General features: G+C 37.5%; 1 protein-coding gene and 1 long non-coding RNA gene across 14 annotated transcripts; both read left to right on the plus strand.

The window, feature by feature from the left end:
- The first annotated feature begins 2,342 nt into the window (after positions 1-2,342).
- LOC144990236 (uncharacterized) lies at positions 2,343-7,617 on the plus strand. Of its 13 annotated transcripts, none has more exons than XR_013654236.1 (9): positions 2,343-2,558; positions 2,880-2,979; positions 3,501-3,606; positions 3,748-3,819; positions 5,921-6,109; positions 6,661-6,743; positions 6,869-6,953; positions 7,229-7,375; positions 7,458-7,617. XR_013654236.1 is itself a non-coding variant. In XM_078943274.1 (7 exons), exons 1-7 carry the CDS (start codon positions 2,480-2,482, stop codon positions 7,473-7,475), a joined length of 471 nt encoding a protein of 156 aa, XP_078799400.1. In that variant the 5' UTR covers positions 2,343-2,479; the 3' UTR covers positions 7,476-7,617. The 13 variants fall into 13 exon arrangements, 1 of the variants encoding a protein (XP_078799400.1); XR_013654244.1 differs by adding an exon at positions 7,031-7,147 and having other exon boundaries at positions 2,352-2,979; positions 5,668-6,578; positions 7,229-7,360; XR_013654238.1 differs by adding an exon at positions 7,031-7,147 and having other exon boundaries at positions 2,353-2,979; positions 5,668-6,578.
- A 1,515-nt stretch (positions 7,618-9,132) lies between these two features.
- Positions 9,133-13,887, plus strand: LOC144990237 (uncharacterized). The gene is made up of 5 exons (XR_013654247.1): positions 9,133-9,493; positions 9,566-9,658; positions 10,750-10,887; positions 11,304-11,433; positions 13,058-13,887. It is a non-coding gene; the product is annotated as an uncharacterized LOC144990237 (long non-coding RNA).
- The last annotated feature ends 7,467 nt before the right edge of the window (positions 13,888-21,354 follow it).

Consider the following 21,354-nt stretch of genomic DNA (forward strand, 5'->3'; position numbering starts at 1 on the left):
GAGACACGGCGGTAGAAACGCAACATATTTTGACAACAAAGCCTTTGAAGTTGTCGGATACATTAAAAATAATGATGAGAAAAGAGAAACAAAAACATGCTGCACAATCTAATACCTTTCGAAGATAATGTGGAGCAGAGTTGGTTTGAGCGATGGCATTTTCCTGCAGATCCTTTTACCTTCAAGAACTTTAAATTATTTTTTCCTTTAGCTGAAAGAACACATTGAGTGTTAAAAAATCTAAAACATAAAAAGATGAGATCTAGTCACTGCCTCTGGACATAAACAGGGATTGGATTTTACTGCCAAGTTCAAACCTTTTCCAAGTCCTCCCCCAAAATACCTGTAAAGGTAAACTCAAACTGAACAAGAATCTGTTCAACTGCTGTGTTGCCTCTGAATTCTTAGCATAAGGACATCGAACGCCAGTGGTATATTATGTTTAGTTGAAACACACTTCTATCCATTTTTCTTTTTCTTTTAAAGTGTATTTATTTTGCTTTACATAAAAAGCATAGACTATAAATAAAATAAAACAAAAAATGGCCACAGAATCAAGCATTTCTTTTGCAAGTGAAATTAAAGAGTCTAGAACTGATGAACCACTTTAGAAAATATTCTGTACTGTCATGGTTTGGGTTTCTTGCCTTAGGTTTTGCATATCTGCATCCTTCATGCTCATCAAGCCTCGAACCTGACAATTACTAATTGTAAACAACAAAAGGGATGTTTAGCTTTTTTTATGGGTGCAGTTTTGTGTCAAACTAAGAGTCCATCATGGTGGAAGAGATGGTGGAAGAGTACGAACTCCCTTACCTTAACAGACTGGAATGGTGATGTAACTACAAATGGTAAATGGTATACTTGGATGGTGCTTTTCTACCTTCCCATTTACCCTTTCATGAACACACACTGCCAAACACTGGCACCGACCTTCCTCCAGAGGCAAGGTGGGGTTCAGTGTCTTGCCCAAGGACACTTTGACACATAGGCAGGCAAGGCGGGAATTGTACCTGCAATCTTCCGATCAGAGTTTGACCGCCCTTCTACTGCACCATGGCCATCCACAGGGATTTTGTTTTCAAAGGGCAAAGCAGACTGTACTTCTTCAGGGAGTCCTGAGCCATTCAACGTTTTCTATAGTTTTGTTTCGAAGCATGCAATGACATCTACAGCAGGGGTGCTCAAGGATGTGATGGTACATCGCAGGCCAACCAAGATAAATTAAAAAAAAAAATATATATATATATATATATATATATATATATATATATATATATATATATATATATATATATATATATATATATATATATATATATATATCATTTTTTTTTTAAATCTGTCAGCGAATCAAAATACTCACCATGTCAAACGTCACTCGATTAACATGCAGAATGGCCAATCGAATGTCCTCTGAAACATTTTTCACTGTGCTTAACTACACTTTTTTCTTTCTGTCTGTCTTCTCTCGACGGGCAGCTGAGCTTCTGCCGGTCCTGTTACATACCAGGTTCCCAGCGGAAGACCACTCTGGCCGGAGGAGCGTTTCTTTAGAAATGTCATGCTTTCCCCATAACACTGTTTACAGCAGAGCATGAGACTCAATCGTCGCTGCTTTGTGTTTTCATAATAAAACTCCCTATCTGTTCTATTTATTTATTACTACAAAAATAATATTAATTCACATGACAAAGCTATCTCCTCACAAAGATCTGTGTACTCTTCCTATGTAGTTTTTGAGTTATTGGTACAATAACATAGTATTTTAGACTGAAGTTAAATTAAAAGTTGTCAACTTTGAAGTTGAATAAAGTGACTTTGGTGCATAATTTCAGGCCATGACTTGTAGCTATTGTTCTACATGTCATGCACTGTCCTCTCACAAACATCTGTGTGCTTTTACTGTGTAGTTTTTTGTTTTAATTAATTGTGCAGAAACAGCATTTTAGACTAAAAATACTGCATATGTTGGTATACAATTTTGAAGTCTATAGGTAGATCTTGTGGAGATTCTTGTCTCAAAAGTAGCTTGCATGCCAAAAAAGTGTGGGCACCCCTGATCTACAGTGACTGCTGGAGACTGAACTAACTGATACAGTATTGTCAGGCTCTGACAATACTGTCAGTTCTTCTTTGGCCATAAACACCAACAGTTGCTGTGTTTCCAATGACTATGAAATTGCACAAATTTGGATTTGTGATAGTAAATTTACGTAATGGAAAAAAATTCGCATTTATCGAAAAGGGTTTTTGCCATTTGAGGGGGTGGTTTTTGAGTCGTATTGGAATCAACCCAGTCTCATCCTAAAATGTGTAGTAGCTACATTTGTCCACATGGAAATGCGTGAGAGTGTTACAAAAACGCCCCCTAAACTGTGAGGGGGATACGTTTCATTTTTCTATTCATTTTCTACGAGCCTTCTCAGGATCACGTGACTTTGGAGGTTTGGCCTGCCGTGAGCAAAAAACATGGCGGATGCACGTTCATTTTTCGGTGGAATATCCCATAAAACAAGATATTTTGAGGACTAATTTTTATTTTGACAACATTTCTAGTGAGAAATATACCATTTTCTTTTAAAATATGCTTTCATTTTGTACATACATTTTGTAGTTTGCTTGTTTCGTTCAACTTTTTCTCCCAAAGGCTCTGTTACGTTGGAGAAACACGTTAACTTTCATTCATATCTGCAGACGTGCGCGTGGGTCACGTGACTAATATGATTCTCTTTTTTTCCGCAGAAAATGCCATAAAATAAGAGTGATTGTGGACTAATTTATTTTTGAAAACATTTCTAGCATTATATATCCCCTTTATTTTCGTAATATTGCAGACATGAAGTTGTTTGTTTGTTACGTTCAACTTTTCCTCAAAGGATCTGAAAGCGTCTGATCTTTTCCATTCATATATGCGGGCTGACGTGGGTCACGTGACGTGCCTTTCTCTTTTTTTCCTGTGGAAAATCTCGTAAAAAGGTACGTTGCGATTTACTAATTTGTTTTATTTACATTTCTAGGGACCCGTGTATAGGTTTTCTCGTTCCGTGTTGCTGTTGCGGCGATCAGGCTTTGATTGACATGTGACAACAAACCGGAAAAATGTTGAGTTCAAGGACGGACCAAAGAGTTCTTTAAATTGATTTTTCTGCATTTTAATTTATTTACACTACGAGTCTAGTGGTGTGTGATAAAAAAAAACTATAAATATTATGATAAATGAGATGAAACAATTATTTTGATGGAGTTTATAAAATATTAGGATCTATTATTATATTCTTTTTTCTTTAACTGTCAATTTTTTGACGTATCTCACATATTATAGTATTACAATGAAGTGCTCTAATTTATCTGTTAAAAAAGGTTTCATCACTGTTTCCTGTAGTAATTCTCAATAAAGTTTTAAATAGGATATATTAAATAGGATATATTATCTAAAGTAAACAGGCTTTTAAGCCTTCAATTTGCCCCAATTGACATGAATTGCGCATTTCGAAAAGCCAGTGAACGCAGCGTCATACGGGCACCCCCACCCCACTCCCCCGGAAACCCCCGGATGAACCCGCAGGAAGGCGCGCGGCTGAAGAACTCTTGGACAGCTGGAAGGTGGGCGATGCTTTGAACTTTTCTCTGTAGAAATGTAATGTTTAGATTTGGGAAACCAGAGATGGGTTTTTGGTAAAAACGTGTTGGCTGTTTAGGATAAACGTTGAATGACGAGGCGTTTTTCCATCTTACATTTAAAAGGCAGCAGGATCACGGTGAAGGCCTCTTATGTATAGAGGACGGGGGCGGAAACGTCACGTGGTCTCCGCAGAGGTAAGTTTCCTTTTGGGTCATTTAGCCAGAAACGGGGGTCTGCAGCCCTTTAAACAGCTAAGAGCCTTTCAAATGTCTCACTGTCCAGAACTCAGTAGGACACACAAGGTGTCTCTTCAGCCTTCAGAAAATCAAACACTCATTTGCATTTATGTTATTTTGGAAACTGGATAACTACTGGGGTTTACAAAGGCTTTTTTTTTTACACATTGTAGATTTTATGTTGTTAGTACATCTCAGCCAGTATTTCTTTAAGGGCCTATATCATGCAACATCAACGTTTTAAAATTTTAAAGTGTATTATAATGTTAATTCCTCACAAAAACTAATCCACAGCAGTATTTTGATCCACTCACGCATCTCTCAGCATTCCTCTGAAACCCTCTGAGCACCAGCCCCTCCCAATTCACAATAAGAGGGTCCTCACATTGTGACGTCATCATAAGTGAGGAGCAGCCTCTTCTAGGAAGAGCCTGTGCAGCTAAAACTGCCTCCAGGCTAACAGACACGCCCACTTTCTCAATGGAGCTAGTGGTGATCAGCAAAATGCTTTCATTGCACGATATTCACATCTATCTTTGCAAAAGTTTGGGTGGAAGAAACGCAGAAACGCTGCCGACGCCGACTCTAGGTTGATGTCATGAAATAGGCGACACCCACAAGAAGAGAAAGGCGGAGCCTCAGAGATCGAGGAAATAGTTTATTCTAAATGGCTAGCATGGTATAGGCCCTCTAAATTGTGCGTATTGACCTCAAATTGATTTTTTGTGGTACGTTGTCAGGTTTAAAAAAATTCTTCATAAATGCTGGAATTTCTTAAAATATTGTGCATCACCGCTTGATAGATTATTGAAGCATTATGGGTACTGTAGTCAGGAGCCTGGCATAGTAATACTTTGCTACAACTGTTGAGTAGATCACCAAGTTGAGTAAAGTTTGACTTATCTGACTTTTGTTTTGCGTGATGCCCTGTGTCGTCTGAAAAATAGGATATTTGTTTGAATTAAAAACATTTTTATTTTTTGTCAGAGAACCGCAAAGGAGGGGTCAAGGAGCCACATGTGGCTGTGGAGCCTCAGGCTGCAGACCCCTGGTCTAAACAATTATGGCTGATTTGACTGACCACATGTAGTTATCCTAGCATTGTCAACAAAGTTAAAGAGCCGCTCCAATGGAAGTCATGTTTTTAAGATCAAACATTTTTCTCTTTATTGAGAACATTAACAAAAATATAAACACATACACAATAATATAAGATTAAAACTGTTTCTGAGTATTTATTCAAATCTCAATGGATCAGGAGAAGATGAAACTGATTGTCTCAAAAAACTTATAGTTGCGACGCTCTAACTGCCATGAATGGGCCAAAGTCTCTACTCCGCTCCAATTCTGATGCATCCACTTGCAGACAAATACCGGTAGATCCATTAATGTCCTGAGTTCCCTTGTCTGAGCTGGTATCTGGCTCAAAAGTGTACACATGGATAGCTCCAATGTTGCTCATTGATTTTTTTTTTTTGCTATGCTAATGTCGGCTAGGGCTTGTGAGGTGCTATAAGCTAGCGGGAGAGAGAATCAACAAATGGTTTATGGGAAATTAGCAGAGGCAAACATCTGCACCACAGCTCTGAGGTGAAATTCTTATGAGCTGCTGTGCTGCAGAAAAATGTCTTAAAAAAAACAAAATGATCGTAATTAAAAGAAACACTGGGAACGATTTTATAATAGCTAAAAATTCTGTTGGAGTGGGACTTAAAGTCCCACTCCAACAGAACGTCTGATTCCTGATTCTTGTATGTATGTATATACATAAAAGAACCTCATGTTTTTTTCCCTTTCCTCTCTCAGACTGGTCAGTTATTTGGAGACAACATGTACAAATAGTTCCTGGACTGATCTTCTGCTAACTTTGAGATGGAGAGGCTGTCAGGTTCATCTGTTTCAGTGTCCTGCATGCTCTCCCTCCATGTTGGCTGTAGCAGTGGATGGAACTTGCTAAATGTACTGTTTTGAGAGCCAACTGGGTTGTGTAAAATTCTTTTCCACCTACATTTTTGATGGTATAAATGTTTTTCTTATGTAAACTTTTCTGTTCTTTTAGGCTCAGTGGTTATTTGGAAGATGCGTTTTTGACCAAAAACACTGTGGTGACCTCCTTTGTGAACTGCATTCATGGGGAAATAAAATATGCCTGCATATATGTTTTATTGTATTTTGTGTCATATCATCATGTTAATATACGACATTTATTTGTTTTGATAGAATCCTGGAGATGGGAGATGTGGAGCAGGTAAGTTTGTGGCAGCACCAGAGTCCTCCAAAAAGTCTTCTGGCAAAGTAAATGAGGAAGGATCGCAGTCTGCCATCGTGGAGTTTTGCTGAAAGGCCTGAACACGTTCCATCCATGCATCCATCTTCTTCCATTCATCAGGAACCAGGTTGTGAGGGCAGCAGTCTAAGCAAAGATGCCCACACTTCCCTCTCCTCCAGCTCCTCTTGGGGGACCCCGGGGCCAGCTGAGAGACGTAGTCTCCCCAGCGTGTCCTGGGTCTCCCTTAGGGCCTCTGCCCTTATTCCTGTTGGAGTTTTTTTCTAACCCCTTATGTTTCAAAAGTTTGCAAACATACATTTTGGTTGAAATGATGAGGATCCGAGGATGAAATCAAGAAGGGACAACATCAGGGAAAGGGACTGAACCAACTGAACAGCTTCCTCTCTTCAGCAGACACATGTTCCGAGTACATATGTGTCAAAAACTGGTAAATACTCATTGAAGATGCATCCTTTTTGTGTAGTTTGTTTTCTCAGTTTAATACATTTTGATCCTTTCATTCTGCACAGACATCCTCACCATTCAGGCCGGTGGCTGGAACAAGCGGAAGTCAGAAAAGCTGGAGCAGACGTGACCAGAATGATACCTCCAGGTAAAGACTGTGGTAATGTTGTAGATAAATGTTGGCTTGTTTCTTTCATGTTACTCTCATGCTGTTGATGTGGAATATCTCTTGATTTCTTCAGTATTATTAATACATTAATCTCTTCCCACAAGGACCAATCAAAATGACCCAGAGAAAAACACTGAAGGGCTTTGTCTGAGCATCAGGAAAACAAGAATCAGCTGTCATCAACATATGGTAAAAATCTTTTGTAACCTTTGTGCTATCTTGTGACCCCACCCTCACATTGATGTGTTATCCCTACCATGAAAAAGGTGGATAAAGGTGGAAAGATTTCATGTAATCCATGGACACCAGTGAAGATCACAAATCATTGAAGAAAAAAGGTTCAGAGCACTGTCTAGTGGGTCTAGATGACCCCACTCCCAATGGTAAAGTGCCTAGGATAGAACAAGGGTTACACTTTCTAAAGTTGTTGCATAACTGATCAAGCATGATGTGATGGATTGCAGGTTATGGTGCCATGGTAAAGAACTAAAGGCTCTATGATGTCATGCTGCTGACCAGACTGTGGTTGGTGAAGTCCAGCAGCACTGCAGGTCCTTGAAGTGTGGTTGAAGAGCTCTCCTCCCATCTTTTGGAAGGTTCTGCCCCGCAAAGTCAGGAGGTTTCTCTTTGTGATCTGCATGGATGTCCGGGGCTTGTGGCATTTATGTGTTTTCTTCTTCATTTCATTTTTAGGCAGCACAGAGTCATTGATGGAGAGAGAACATGAGGGACTAATTGTCTGCTGAGGAGGAGACTTTCTGCAGTTCAAGCCCCAGCTCCACCCCTAAAAAAAGGCTTATATAAAGGAAAACCTCATTTCAACTTTGTACCAATAAATGAATTTTAATTGAAATGAGAGATTTTTTTCTGAACTGCACCAATGAAGGGTTTTTCAACCTAAATTTCAACAATTACATTGTTTTTTACCTCCGTTCAAGTTTCTACAACACTAGCTAAACATTTCAGTGCTCACACCTGTGCTGAAGACACTTCTCATTTTAACTCAAACGTTTGGCCTTTGATTTGTATGTCCAACACCTTAGAATGAAACACTGACCTATTAAACTCATATAATGTGCTACACATCTCCTAATCCTTTGTCAGGGTACAGACTACATTTTAATTGTAGCAAGACTGAAGTAAAATGTAACAAAATGACAATGAGTTATCTTAAATTAGGGGTAAATTACATGAGAAATTAAGAATATTAGAAGTGTGGAGTGACGTGTATTTATCAGTATGTTAGCTGCAGGAAGGGTGCTGTCCTTGACACGTTCCTTTACTCAGACAGGATGACAGGTAGGGAAGGGGGTAGCCGATGATCTGCTCCAGTATCTTCAGCACTGAAGCTTCTACTGCTCTTCTTCAGTTTGATCTGAGAGCCAGACCATGATGCAGTTGGACTGGCTGAGCGGCAGGTTGCCAGCAGCTTCAGACGTGCTGATGTGCCTTGTTGATAACGTCCTGGATGTTAGGAAACCAAGTTAGATCAGCTGAGATGGGGATGCCCAGGAAAAGTAAGCTGTGAACCCTCCTCTATGCCTACTAAAGTCCAAGATGACTTTCATGGTCTTTTATTTGCCGATCAGCCTTACACTATACAGTTTCCGCACTTGTCTACAAAGTTCACCTCAGTGACCTTTCATAAGTCTTTGTTATTGGCAAGTTAATTACTTATATCCAAGACATGGAGATGTGGGTCTAGTATGAGCAGGATTTGGGAAATGGCAGTTGCCAAGAACTCACATGAAGTTTCAAGGTTTTTCCCTTTATTTGGAGGAAAAAAAGTTTTTGTCCTTTGTTTGTTGTGCAGAATTGCAAACCTAGAAAGAAATCAAGTTGAAAGAATTTATATAAATGTATTTGCCCTTCTTTTGACCCTTCTACATCATGAATATTTGGTGGCTGTTGCTTGGCGACTCTGAGATCTCTCCATAGGATTGACATGGGCTGGGCCTCTCAATGACCTTGATATGATTGTTCTTCAGCCATTCCTTGGTTGCCTTGGCTGTAGGTTCTAGGTCACTAACCTGTTGGAAGACCCATCCATGACTGATTTGAAGGGTCCTGGCTTAAGGAGGGTAGGAAGTTCTCACTCAGGATTTTCCATTAATGGCTCCATCAACGTGGTGACGTAGCTCTGTGCAGAAAAATAGCCACAAAGCATAATGCTTCCACCTCCATGTTTGACACTGGGGAAGCTGTTCTTGGGGTCATAGGTAGCAATTCTCTTCCTCCAAACCCAATGGTTGAGTTGATGCCAAAGAGCTCAGTTTTGAGCCAAACATTCCATTATGCAGAATAGACTCATAAAGCAAACCCTATTTTTCAGTGTGTGATTTTCATTTTTTCATAAATTTTAGGACAATTTAGATGATAAAAGTAATAAATATATGAAAACAGTATAATACAGTAAATATGTAAATATTTGATGTGATGAACAATGCTTATCTGATTTAGACCCAACATGGAATATTTTATGACAGACACACATCAAGTTGTGTTATTTAATGCTCGTAATTTAGACACAAATGATAGAAATGTTAGGTTTATATGTCAAAGAGGCCATGTGAAAATTTTAGTGCAAATACGCATGCGTGCGCGCCGTGCACATTAAGCCACCCCACCCCCACGTATCCGCGCGCCGGTCGGTTGGTGTTGGGCGTCAATAAAGGTAATCTGGTTGTCGCGCTTTCTGCATCTCTGCACGAGTTAAAGAAGTCTCAAAGGTAAGAAATGTAAACACAAGAGGCAGTAATGAAAATACTTTATGGTCATCTGAATGTATTTTCATCTGACAGATGAATGCCGCTGTTGTTATCACTGAGTGTGACAGAAGAGCGGTGCTGAAAAATACGGCCTCCATCGAGAGACTGAACGTAACACGACTGCAGGTTACTATGATCGTCATAGAAAAATGTATTAATTATTTGTTTCGACTGTATAGTTATTGTGGTGGAGCAGAGGAAGGGAGGTTTGTGAGAATCGGGGTTACATTAGGTAATGATTATGGCAGCGCTCGCGCCACCGCCGGTTTCCCGGCAAAAAAAGAACAAGTAATTTACTGATATATTAAAGTGTTATGATTGACCTATTTAGGGTTTTTCTCCAAATTTACACAAAAAACGTTGCAACAACGATCATCTGGACTTGGTTTTGTAAATATTTTAAAACAGTCTCTGTCTCAGAGACCTGGACTGACTGACTCCTCCCCCTCACGTTCCAAACAGGAAGTACCCGCTGGCTCCAAGGAGCCAAAATCCTGTAGACTTCTAAAGAGAAACAAACAGCTGTTAGTTAGTCATTCTATGGGTCAGATTAACCATTCTTGTTGTGATACCCTTTTCAACATGTTTTTGCTAATTCCAGTTATTTGTTTTACAAAACTGTTCCTTTATCACAAGTTATTCAAATTATACACTGACCAATAGATGCCTCAGTAATAGCATGTGCCACCTTGAATGTTTGTTTGACAAATTCCACCAAGCTCACTTTCAGTGGAAGCAGTGTGGACTTTCAACAAGCTTACTCCTGATTGGCGACAGTAGTTGCCATAGAATTGATACTCAGATCAATCACTGTCAACTGGCTCCAACGTGGTGACGTCTGTATCACAGAGAAACGACGACAGAATTGAATTTGTTATGATGGATCTGGAAGGAAATGGGTGACGTCACACTCGCTCAAACCTTTTCTCTGATCCAGTCAAACTGCTTTTTTACCAGTTTTATTCCAGAAATCATTTTGGATAAGAGGAAAGACATCTTCAGCTCAAAACCAAGTCTTCATGACCTTTTTTATAACTTTTCTTTTTAAAATTCAGAAATAATAACCTGCACATTCTTACAAAACTGTTAGACTTCAATTGCTACCTTAATTTAATTGTAAAACTAACAACCATTGTCATTAATATGGCAATATTTTCCCCAAATCTTATCAGAATGGGGAACTGGAGACATAAAAATTCTGCTTTTCCTATTTTCAGCTGACTCTGCCACGAGGCTCGACAACTTCTTGCATCAACTGTGATCGCTGTGGCCGCCAAAACATCCAAATGTAAGGCGGGCTACAAAGATTTCAGGCCAAAAGAGAACGCCTCACATGTGATGAAGTGTCTGTATTGGTATGTATTTACCATCTGTGACTCAGAGTCATTAACCAATTGTCGATCTGTTCACAGTGTTATATGATAATTTAAATTTTGACGATGACGATACAAAAATTGCTGCCCAACCTGCCAAAAAGTCCCGCCTCTCACCACACACATGTTGTGCCCCCTAAGTTGCCCTAAATTCCCTGATCAAGCAGAAACGTGCTTTGACTGGAGGAAGGCCTTGTATCAGGTATACTGGTAATAATAATTTTACATTCATCTCAGTCTGTTGTTCCTCATTATTCATGGAAGCTTGATGACACGAAATCTTCAATCTGCTTGAACTCTAGTTTGATTAGAAACTTTCATTTGTGAACCGTCAGCAGATCTGGTCATGTCTCACCAAAACAACCACACTAATCATTTTATCATTTTCATCCATTAAGGTTGGAAAAACCAGCAGCCCTCCAATGCTTCAGCCGTCCAACCATCAACCGTTTCAGACATCCATCCTCCCACCACTTCAGCCTCACAGCTGTCCACCAGTGTCCCAACTCCTGACATTTTACTATCCTGGTACAATCTTATTTTTCTGCACAGTTAGCAAAAATGATATGTTTTTTAAGATATTCCTGTGTTTTTTTTATCCTCAACAAATGTTTCTCCAAAGAAATGTGAAAATACAGAATTATTCATCTGGTGGTTATTTTTACACTTTTCCTCAAATCTTTAATAAGAAAGAAATAATTCAGTTCAAGTTTACTTTAGCTTTTCTTTTTAATGGGCATTACAGTTGATATAAAACATAACATGCAATTAAAATGCTTTGTAGTTAAAAACATTTTACACACTATTAAAAGATTCTATAAAATATTATTTAAAAAGAATCCTTTCCAAGAAAATGTTGACTACCGTATATCTTCCCATAGTAGCCCTGGCGTTTATTCCATCACAGACAGAACAGTGATGGTTAATGGGTTTATTTTGCGGCGAAATTTCATCAAGAAATGCAGACAAACACCAGCAGATGAACATTTCAGGATTTATTCAAATGATGAGAACATTGGATTGTGTTCTGATCAGCACTGGCTGTTGACGTTTCTTTTCTCCTTGAAGCATCAGCCTCCGTATCAAAAATCATGTTGGTTGTCATGAGGATCTCTTTCCTGGAGACACGCCCACCTTTCCGTCTTTGTGCAATAATTCATGTTCAAACCAGTTCTTCTAAGTTGTCGCTTTTCTTTGCATTTCCACCAGTAAAAAGTAATACGACAAAATACTTGCAGAATTTGTAAAGATTTGGATTTTGTATTATTAATTTGCCTTTTTTAGTCTTTTATTATAAAATAACTATGCATTATTACTTTATTTTAACTAACACATTTATCTTAGTTTACAGTAGTTCTCTTAAACGTCTCTTAAACAAGTTTACACTTTTCATCTTTCAGAATGCAGCCGTGTGATTGGAGGATAAGATTAATATGCAATGAGGACATTTAAAGAAAAAAGGAGCAGTTTTTATTTTACATTACTATTTTAAAGTAGAACTCTAATGTATATAAATGCTTTTTTATTAATTTGTTTGGCATATTTACTGTGTTAAGAGTTCTGATGATTGTTTTGAGTGGTAAACTTTTTTATTTTATTTATGAAACCCAGATGGAGTTAATGGAGTGCTAGTCATGTTTTATGTTGTATATATTATTAATGAATTTATTTATTTATTTTGAAGTGCCTATTTGCAAGTAAAGAAGCCGGGGTTATGGTTAAAATACGTGCGGACAATCCAGCAACGTGCCTCTTCAACATGAATTTCCATCAGTTTTTTTGCTTGGTCGCAAATAAATAAGTCCAAATAATAATCAGCCTAATTTGTTTTTTTGTTTATTTAAAATTATATAAATCTTTTCTAATTTTGTCAATAAAAGGACAAAAGGGGTAGATGATGGATGCATGTCCAAGTTTTATTATTCATGTTCTACAAGTTGTTAGATATTGATTATTTGATGCTTTTGTGCTATGCGTTAAAAATCAATGTAATATTGTAATTATTCATGAATATTTGAATAGTACTAATATTTCCTACAAAGGATAATTGACACTAATCAAATTAAAACAGTCGTCCTGTAAGCACTGAGTGAACAAACTGTAGCCCATTGTCTATCACTGTTTGATTGAACCTTCTCTACTTTTCTTGCAGGGGGGGGTCATGGCCTCTACGCTGGATTCCAAAAAAGAGACAAAAAAAACCCCGACCTCAACCCCCACTCTTAGTCAGACATGTTTATTTTTTTTATTTACAATAATAAATAATATACTATGTACATTTATTTTGTTTTACTTTTTTATACTTAGTTTCCTTATTTCCTATAATATGTATTAGTAGTTGTTGTTTGTTGATGTTAGTTCTTTTTAGCCCCTTTTATGTTAAAATAGACGTAAATGATCCAGATGCTGATATTCTAATATATAGACAGATTTATGAATGAATTATTCTCAACAGAAGTTCAACACTATTGTGGTAGCAGTTTGACTGTTTTACTGTTTAGTTTTACTGCAATCTGTTGTGCCTCACCCACTGTCCATCCCATAAAAAAGAACAATTCTACATCATTAACCTTTTTTTATTTTTATTCATATGGCACATTCATAAATACAAAGTTATAAATCATACCCCCCATTTTTCTAACTTTATCAATGAGTTCAAACAAAACATGAACACAATAAGAAACTCTGACAATGAGAAAGCATTTAAAACATTCAATCTGTGCGTCAGTTTCAATGTTTTTGTGAAAAAATTCATAATAATCCCCTGGTTTGTTTCTTTCTTGTTGCTTTTTGGAATTGTTGTTTTGAATTGTTACAGTCAATAAAGTTTGAATAAAAAACAACTGCAATCTGTCACGCGACAAGGTACCTTCGCTCTGAAAAACATTTGATGTTTTGTTTCTTTAAGTACCTGCAAAACAAAAAGTTTGCATTAGTAATGGAAACATTAATTTCTGTAAAAAATAAAAATAAACACCTGTTTGTCGCTGGGCTTATTTTTAAAACTTAATCTTCCCGATAAACGTGGGAGCAATCACAAAACCAGTTGAGCCAAACGTCTTTTTTTATTATTTACAGTGTATTTCTTAACTCAACTAGTTGATGTTGAAAAAATACGCTTGCATGGACGTTACGACAGAGTACATCGGTCCCTAGAAATGTTATTAAACGTAAATATTAAACCTCAGACGATCTTATTTTACGAGATTTTTTTTCCACGGGAAAAAAAAGAAACTCGTGTCACATGACCCCACGTCAGCCCACAGATATGATGGAAAAGATCAGACATTGTACACAGCATTTAGACTTGTAGTGTGAATACTTTAACATGTAAAAGATTATTGAATAAAATAAATCGCTAAGTAAATTTAGAGAACTCTCCAGTCTGTTCCTGAACAACATTCTTCCGGTTTGTTTAAATGTCCTTCAAAGTCGCAACTACACAGCATGAAACCTATACACGGGTCCGTAGAAATGTAAATAAAAATAATTAATAAATAGCAACGTACCTTTTTACGAGATCTTCTATATGAAAAAAGAGAAACTCAGGTCACGTCACGTGACCCACGTCAGCCCGCATATATTTATGGAAAAGATCAAACGCCTTCAGATCCTTTGAGGAAAAGTTGAACGTAACAAACAAACTACGAACTGCATGTCTGCAATGAATGGATATTATGAAAATAAAGGGGATATATACTGCTAGAAATGTTTTCAAAAATAAATTAGTCCACAATCACTCCTATTTTATTGCATTTTCTGCGGAAAAAAAGAGAATCATATTAGTCACGTGACCCACGCGCACGTCTGCAGATATGAATGAAAGTTAACGTGTTTCTCCAACGTAACAGAGCCTTTGGGAGAAAAAGTTGAACGAAACAAGCAAACTACAAAATGTATGTACAAAATGAAAGCATATTTTAAAAGAAAATGGTATATTTCTCACTAGAAATGTTGTCAAAATAAAAATTAGTCCTCAAAATATCTTGTTTTATGGGATATTCCACCGAAAAATGAACGTGCATCCGCCATGTTTTTTGCTCACGGCAGGCCAAACCTCCAAAGTCACGTGATCCTGAGAAGGCTCGTAGAAAATGAATAGAAAAATGAAACGTATCCCCCTCACAGTTTAGGGGGCGTTTTTGTAAAACTCTCACGCATTTCCATGTGGACAAATGTAGCTACTACACATTTTAGGATGAGACTGGGTTGTTGGAATTGATGTATTTTGCAAGAGTGCAATGGAAACACATTTTATCGAATTAAATGAGTCAGATAGCTATGGCGATGCGCTTCTTGGCAGGAAGTGGCTGCCTTGGGCACGGCGCAGGGGGCGCCACAAGACTTGTTCTTGTAGACTTTTCTTATGAGAGAGAACACATATGATGAAAATTAAGATAAAAAATTGCATTTCTGAGTTTTTCTTTATCCAAATTGTGGTGAAGACGAAAAACTGCAGTTTGAAAAAGCTTGTAGTTGTTACTCACAAAACAGCAATCTGAGGGCTGCAAGCAGCTCCCTGCTCCTCTTCATTGTTGACAAATAGACCCATGTACATCTCTTTTTTCCTCATCCAAGTAGGAGTCGGGCTCAAAACTCTACGGCTGGATAGCTCCAATATTGCTGCCACAAATGTGTGTTGTGAGGGGCTAATGAGTGGATGATGGGAAATGAGTGGAGTGGAAGCCTGTACTCCCCAACACTCTCGCCCTTAACTCGGAGGTGAATTTTTAATGAACTGCTGCTGCTCTGTAGAAACTATGGCTAGAAAACAACAGTTTTTTTCTTTTTTCTGGCTAAAGTCGGCATAATCATAATTGAAAGAGCACTGGGAACGCTTTTAAAAATGGATCAAAAGATGATCAGAGTGGTACTTTAAGGTTTTTAAGCGTACCTTTATAGTGCGAAAAAAGCTTTCAGAACCCATGATTTCACATATGAAAGTAAAAAAAAAAGCAAATAACAGGTGGAATGGTGTTGGTCTCAACTCTGAACCAGTTCTGAATCAGCTTTTATTTTGAGACCCGCAAATATTTGCTTTCCTGACTGTAAACACCATGTAAATCTTAATCTACATTTTTCCCCAAAATACTATGATTGCAAAACATCAACAGCAATAAAGACACTGCTGGAATAGTCAGGATATCTGACAAAATACTCTGATCCACATGGATGATGAAAAGACCTTTAAGGGGGTTCTGTCTCATGCAAGAAAATCAGAAATTAGCATTAGGTTTAAAGAAAAAAAGAAGAAGTTTTTTTACTAGTTTTTCTAGAAAATCCAATATATGCCTTTTAAAGTTTGTCAGTTCTTTTCAGGCAGGATGTAAGGACTGGTGTATAAAATAATTGATGTCATGGGCAAGCTAAGTGTAATTTTACTTGTTTAATCAGATTACAGTCTGGGAACATGACGGTACACTCCATTTTCAATAGAAAATGATTATTTTTCTGCTTTGTTTTTCTACCTTCTTTAAGGCCCATAGTGTTTTAGAGCCATAGTTCCCTTTCAGCTAATTCCACAGAAACCACTAGGAACTTTTTTGAGTTTAGTGGAACCGAATTTAGGATTTTTCTAATTAAAAGGCCTCTGGGCCTCAGCCATTGCATTCAAAGCCTTTAGGTCTTTCAAAAGTCTGTGGTTTAATGCTTGTTCATTCTGCTGCTGAGTCTGCATTCATTTGTTACTGTCCAGTTTTCTTTAATAGAAACATCAAAGTGTTTTGTTCGGGTTTTCTCTGTAACCATTCCATGGGTTCTCTTACGTTCTTGAAATATCAAAAGGTTTCAGTAATCTACTAATTCATATTCGTTTTTTTTTTTTTTTATATATTTTTAATGTATTTCCACCATATAATTAAGGCTGAAAAGTCAAGATCATTCCTTGTTCACACTGGTATTTGGGATTTTCCTCCTCTCATGTTTTTCCAGAACCAAAATAAACTGCATTTTGCAAAAAAACTCCATTGTTTTTCATATAAATTTGACAAAAAACTGTTAGAAAAATTAGATATAATTAGTTTTTTAAATGTAAATTGATGATGCTGATAATGATAATAATTAATTTCAGACTTATATTTTAAAGGAAAAATTAGATGAGTTAAAACAATACAAGAAATATCCACTTTTATGTTTCAATACTATTTATGACCGATTTGAACATTCTCAAATGATCTCTACTCAAATGACTGAATTGAACCATCAATATTAATATGAGCAAATAAACATGTAGGAAAGATTTCTCAAACTAAGAATGAAATAAAATTTGACCTGCAACTTCTTTCTTTCATATTGTTTTATACAAAAGAAGAGGAAAATCCCATGTTTGCTGATGTTTAAATTTAAACAAATAATTTTTTACACGTCCACTCCATATGGAATAGTAATTTTCAACAAAACAGTAACAATTCCTTTTAAAAAAAACACCTTTCTAAGGCAGTCTAAACTATCCTATTTAAGAAGATTATGGTAAAGCAAGAAAATAACAATATCCTGCAAGCTGCCTGAAGGAGGAATCAAGGAAAGCTAATTGGGAAAGCTATTTGTTTAGCCGATTTAAAGTTTCATCATGAATTTAATTACCACTCAGTAAATAATTTCCTAAATTGTTTCATTTCAGAAAATGAAGCAAGTTGCCCGTGATTTTCTAAGTTAAACACAGCAACACAGTTAGTTTTCTTGTTTTTCTCCCCCTCTCACAAAGCTCATTATACACCACTTTGTCCTCCCCTCTCTGTTTGCCTCCATCCTCTGGCTTACTCTATATTTCAACCCCACAGCTCATCTTGTTCACTGCAGCCAATTTAAAAGCAGCTTAATCCTGGAGAGAATTTTGTTGCTGCTTCCAATTGCGCCCCCTGTGATTGATGTCTGGCAAGATCTAATCTAATGTTCAACATTTCTGTGATTGACACCAGAGATGTGCTTCCATAAAAGCTGGTGGATGCAAAAAATCAGAGCAAAGTGTTTACTCGGGGCCTGCTTGGAGATTAGAGTCTCTTCTCAAGACTGTAATGCATCAGCAAGTGCTTCCTGATTGCATTTGAAATCAGCTTGCTAAACAGAGCTTTTCTTGTTGGGCTAATTTTGCTATCCTTGACTTCTTCTTTTGAAAAACGAAATTTGCAGCAGCCCTTGATTGGCCACGAGGGTTAAAATGTTATACAAAAAATCAAAAAGAAGCTGCAGGAAAAGCTGATTCAAAGTCAACCCCTCTGAAAGAAATAAACCATTAAGTGGGACATGTAGCTTGAGGGTCTCATTTTATATAGAAAAGTTAATCTGCTGGGATCTGAGACAGAGGACTGCTGCCTACAACAAGCTGCATCATATTTTCTCAGAATAAACTGCATGATGCAGATACAAGGGAGCTGCAATAATAAAGACTCGAAAACTCACGTTTCTGCTTGATTTTGATATTAAAAAGCCTATAATTACATACTTTTTTCAGGGAATTTGCAATATAATTCTGATGAAGCATTAAAAATATGCTGATAGGATTTCAAAGCACGCACATGACTTGATTGCAAAAACAGATACATCCTTCCTCTAACTAAGACACTCCAAAAAAAATGATGTTTTTAGTGTTTTTAACATGTTCTTGTGGCATTTTTCTCAGGACGGAGGACATATATTAAGAAAATTAGGTTTAAAAAATGCATTTTTGAGTATTTCTGAACTGAAATTATTGTGAATCAGGAGCAGACATAAAAAAGTATTTTGAAAAAGCTTGTAGTTTTAATGCAGGAAAACAAACAAGCATCCACTAATAGATGACTAGATCCATGTCCGTCTTTATTTTCCTCATAGAAGAGGCTGTAAGCCAGAGGTGGGAAAACAACTGTATGGCCCGCGGGCTGAATCCATGTTTGGTCTGGCCCACTGAACAATATCAGAGACCCATAATTTTTATTTTTATCTGGCCACACGATCAAGACCCCCATGGAACGTGACATTTTATTCCACCCTTCTGCAGTCTGTGCTCCAACCTGATACCCTCTAAAAATCCCTGTGAAATAGAACAGAAGACAGTCTTCCCTTTCTACGTCGCAGTTCATCTTTCCCGGTTTAGCTCATTCTTAGACCGATCATGCTGCTTTTTTTAAACAGCGCACCCTGTTCTGTGTCCTGATTGGCTGAAAACTTTGTCAATCAATCTCCTCCGTGACGTGTCTGCTGTACAGAAACGTGGAGCTCTTCAGGTCTACAAAAATCTGTGATTGCGTTCAGATCTTTGTTTTCATTCTAAGATCCTGGACCTAATTTCTACGAAGGTTTGAGAATTTAAACAAGAGAAAACGGTGAAGTGTAGAAAGTGGCCAGTGAGGACTTTTTCTGCCATTAACGTCTGTAATCAGACTGGGGAGCCGGTTTAGCTCGTGCTGGTTTGCGGCACCTTCCATCCATCAAACCCAGGTTCAAATCCAGGCTGCTCCCTGTTCCCTTCTGTGCCAGTCCCAAGCCCGGTTGCTTTGAGAGGGTTGCATCAGGAAGGTCATCCGGTGTAAAACATTGCCAAGTTTACCATGCGACTCCTTTGCTGTGGCAACTCCCGATAGGAAAAGCCAAAAGAGAAACAACGTCTGTAATCAGACTCCATGCACTTCACAGATCACGGGTTATTTTTAGAACGTAACTCCTGAAATAAACGAGGGAACTCTGTTCTGGTGACAAGGTAACGCAGATATATGCGTAGCTGCAGCAGAAGACATAGAAATTTTCTCTTTTTTAAATCATTAATGGATGAAAAACAGACGTGCAGGACAAAGCTGCTCAGGTTTAGCGCAAACTGTGAGACGTGTGAGGAGCTGCAGCCCTCAAAGTCTCAGCGGGACAATGACGAGAGAGGATCGACTATTTATTGTTTTTTCTTGTTAATGTATCAGTATTTTTTTCCCGACTTCTTGTCTTTGAAAATCACAATTATTTGGTCATTTTTAATTTCATAAATACTGTTATTTTTTTTTTTTTAAATGATCATGAATTAATACAACTTTTATCTAGGGCTTTACAATAAAAGAAAGATAAATAAGTTTAAATAAAAAGAGTTATTGTGGCCCTCACAAGAAAAGTTTGGGGACTCTGCTCTAGTATCCATGTGGTGCTGGAAGATTTGTTGTTTTTCATTCTTACAATCATTCAAACACCACATGAATGCAGCATTTCTCTAAATTTTACACAAGGTACATCAAGCCATTGGTGCAATTGGCTTTAATTTGAGAACAAAAGTTTTAACCTAAAAACTCTAAAATGTTCTGTTTTAAGATATAATATGCAGTCCAAATGTTTTCATCCAGATTCTACGTTATTTCTTTCTCACTCCACGCATCTGCTCCTGGTCCGGCACTTCTATACAATATTAGACCCAATGTGGCCCGCGAGTCAAAATAATTGCCCAACCCTGCAAGCTATAGACAGATAGGTGAGAGGAAGTGGGGGTGGGGTTGCTCAGTGCCAACAGTGCCACCCACAACTCAGAGGTGAATTTCTAATTAACCCCTGCCACTCTGCAGAAACTATGTCCTAGAAAACAACTCAGGTTTTTAAATTTGACCTAAAAATGGCATAGTCATAATACAAAGAAAACTGGGAACGCTTTGAAAATAGATCAAAACATGATCAGAGTGGGGCATTAAAAGGATGAACCAATGGTACTAGAGCAGAAAAAAAGGAACCTCGCAAAGATGGACATGCATAACTTTAATCAAACTCTATTTAGCAATTAATATATTTGTTTGATTCAGTGTGATATGTGTTATGTATTTTATGTATAAGTCCAAATATGTGCCTGGGAGCAATCATTTTTTGTTTTCTATATTAGCTAATTAATTTAGTTTGATTTACTGTCCTAAATAGATTTATTTCACATATCTGTGTACTTTTATTCACAATTTCTGTGTGGTTCATTTTCACTGCTGAAATTGCTTGAAATAAAAAAAATTCTATCATTAAAGTCTCACTCCAGTCATCTTTTGGTCTATTTTAAAAGCATTCCCAGAGTTCTTTAAAATATGATTATGCCATTGTTGCCCAAAATCATAAAGTTGGTGCAGAGCGACATGTCGTTCATTAGAAACTGGCCACTGTGTTGTGGGCGGGACTCTTGGCGCAGAAGTAAGGCTCCACCTATATGCCATTATTCCTTTGTTTATCCTCTTTTCTGTTAGCTTACAGCTGCTCACAACCCCAACCTAACATTACCCGTGCAACAAAAATGGCGAGCAACATTGGGGCTATTCAGCTGTACAGTTTTGAGCCGGATGCAGCTCAGATGAGGAAAACGAAGACGTTATTGTATCTACATATCTATTTGTCTGCAAGTGGATAGATCAGAATGGAGCAAAGTAGTAAAACATTGTCCTGCCCATTCCAGTTTCTACATCACAACTACAAGCTTTTTCAAACTGTACTCACGATTTGAATAAAGAAATACTAAGAAACGCAGTTTTT

Source organism: Oryzias latipes, assembly GCF_053564925.1.
Source record: "Oryzias latipes strain Hd-rR chromosome 1 unlocalized genomic scaffold, Olatipes_Hd-rR_3.1 chr1_Y".
NCBI lineage: Eukaryota > Metazoa > Chordata > Actinopteri > Beloniformes > Adrianichthyidae > Oryzias > Oryzias latipes.

What these genes read in the sequence shown, in the direction of transcription:
- LOC144990236 (XM_078943274.1), top strand. Translation starts at nt 2,480, where the DNA reads ATGCACGTTCATTTTTCGGTGGAATATCCCATAAAACAAGATATTTTG. An exon ending in TTATTTTGACAACATTTCTA is followed by an intron (nt 2,559 to 3,500) that starts GTGAGAAATATA and finishes CATTTCGAAAAG; the next exon opens with CCAGTGAACGCAGCGTCATA. An exon ending in GACCAGAATGATACCTCCAG is followed by an intron (nt 6,744 to 6,868) that starts GTAAAGACTGTG and finishes TCTTCCCACAAG; the next exon opens with GACCAATCAAAATGACCCAG.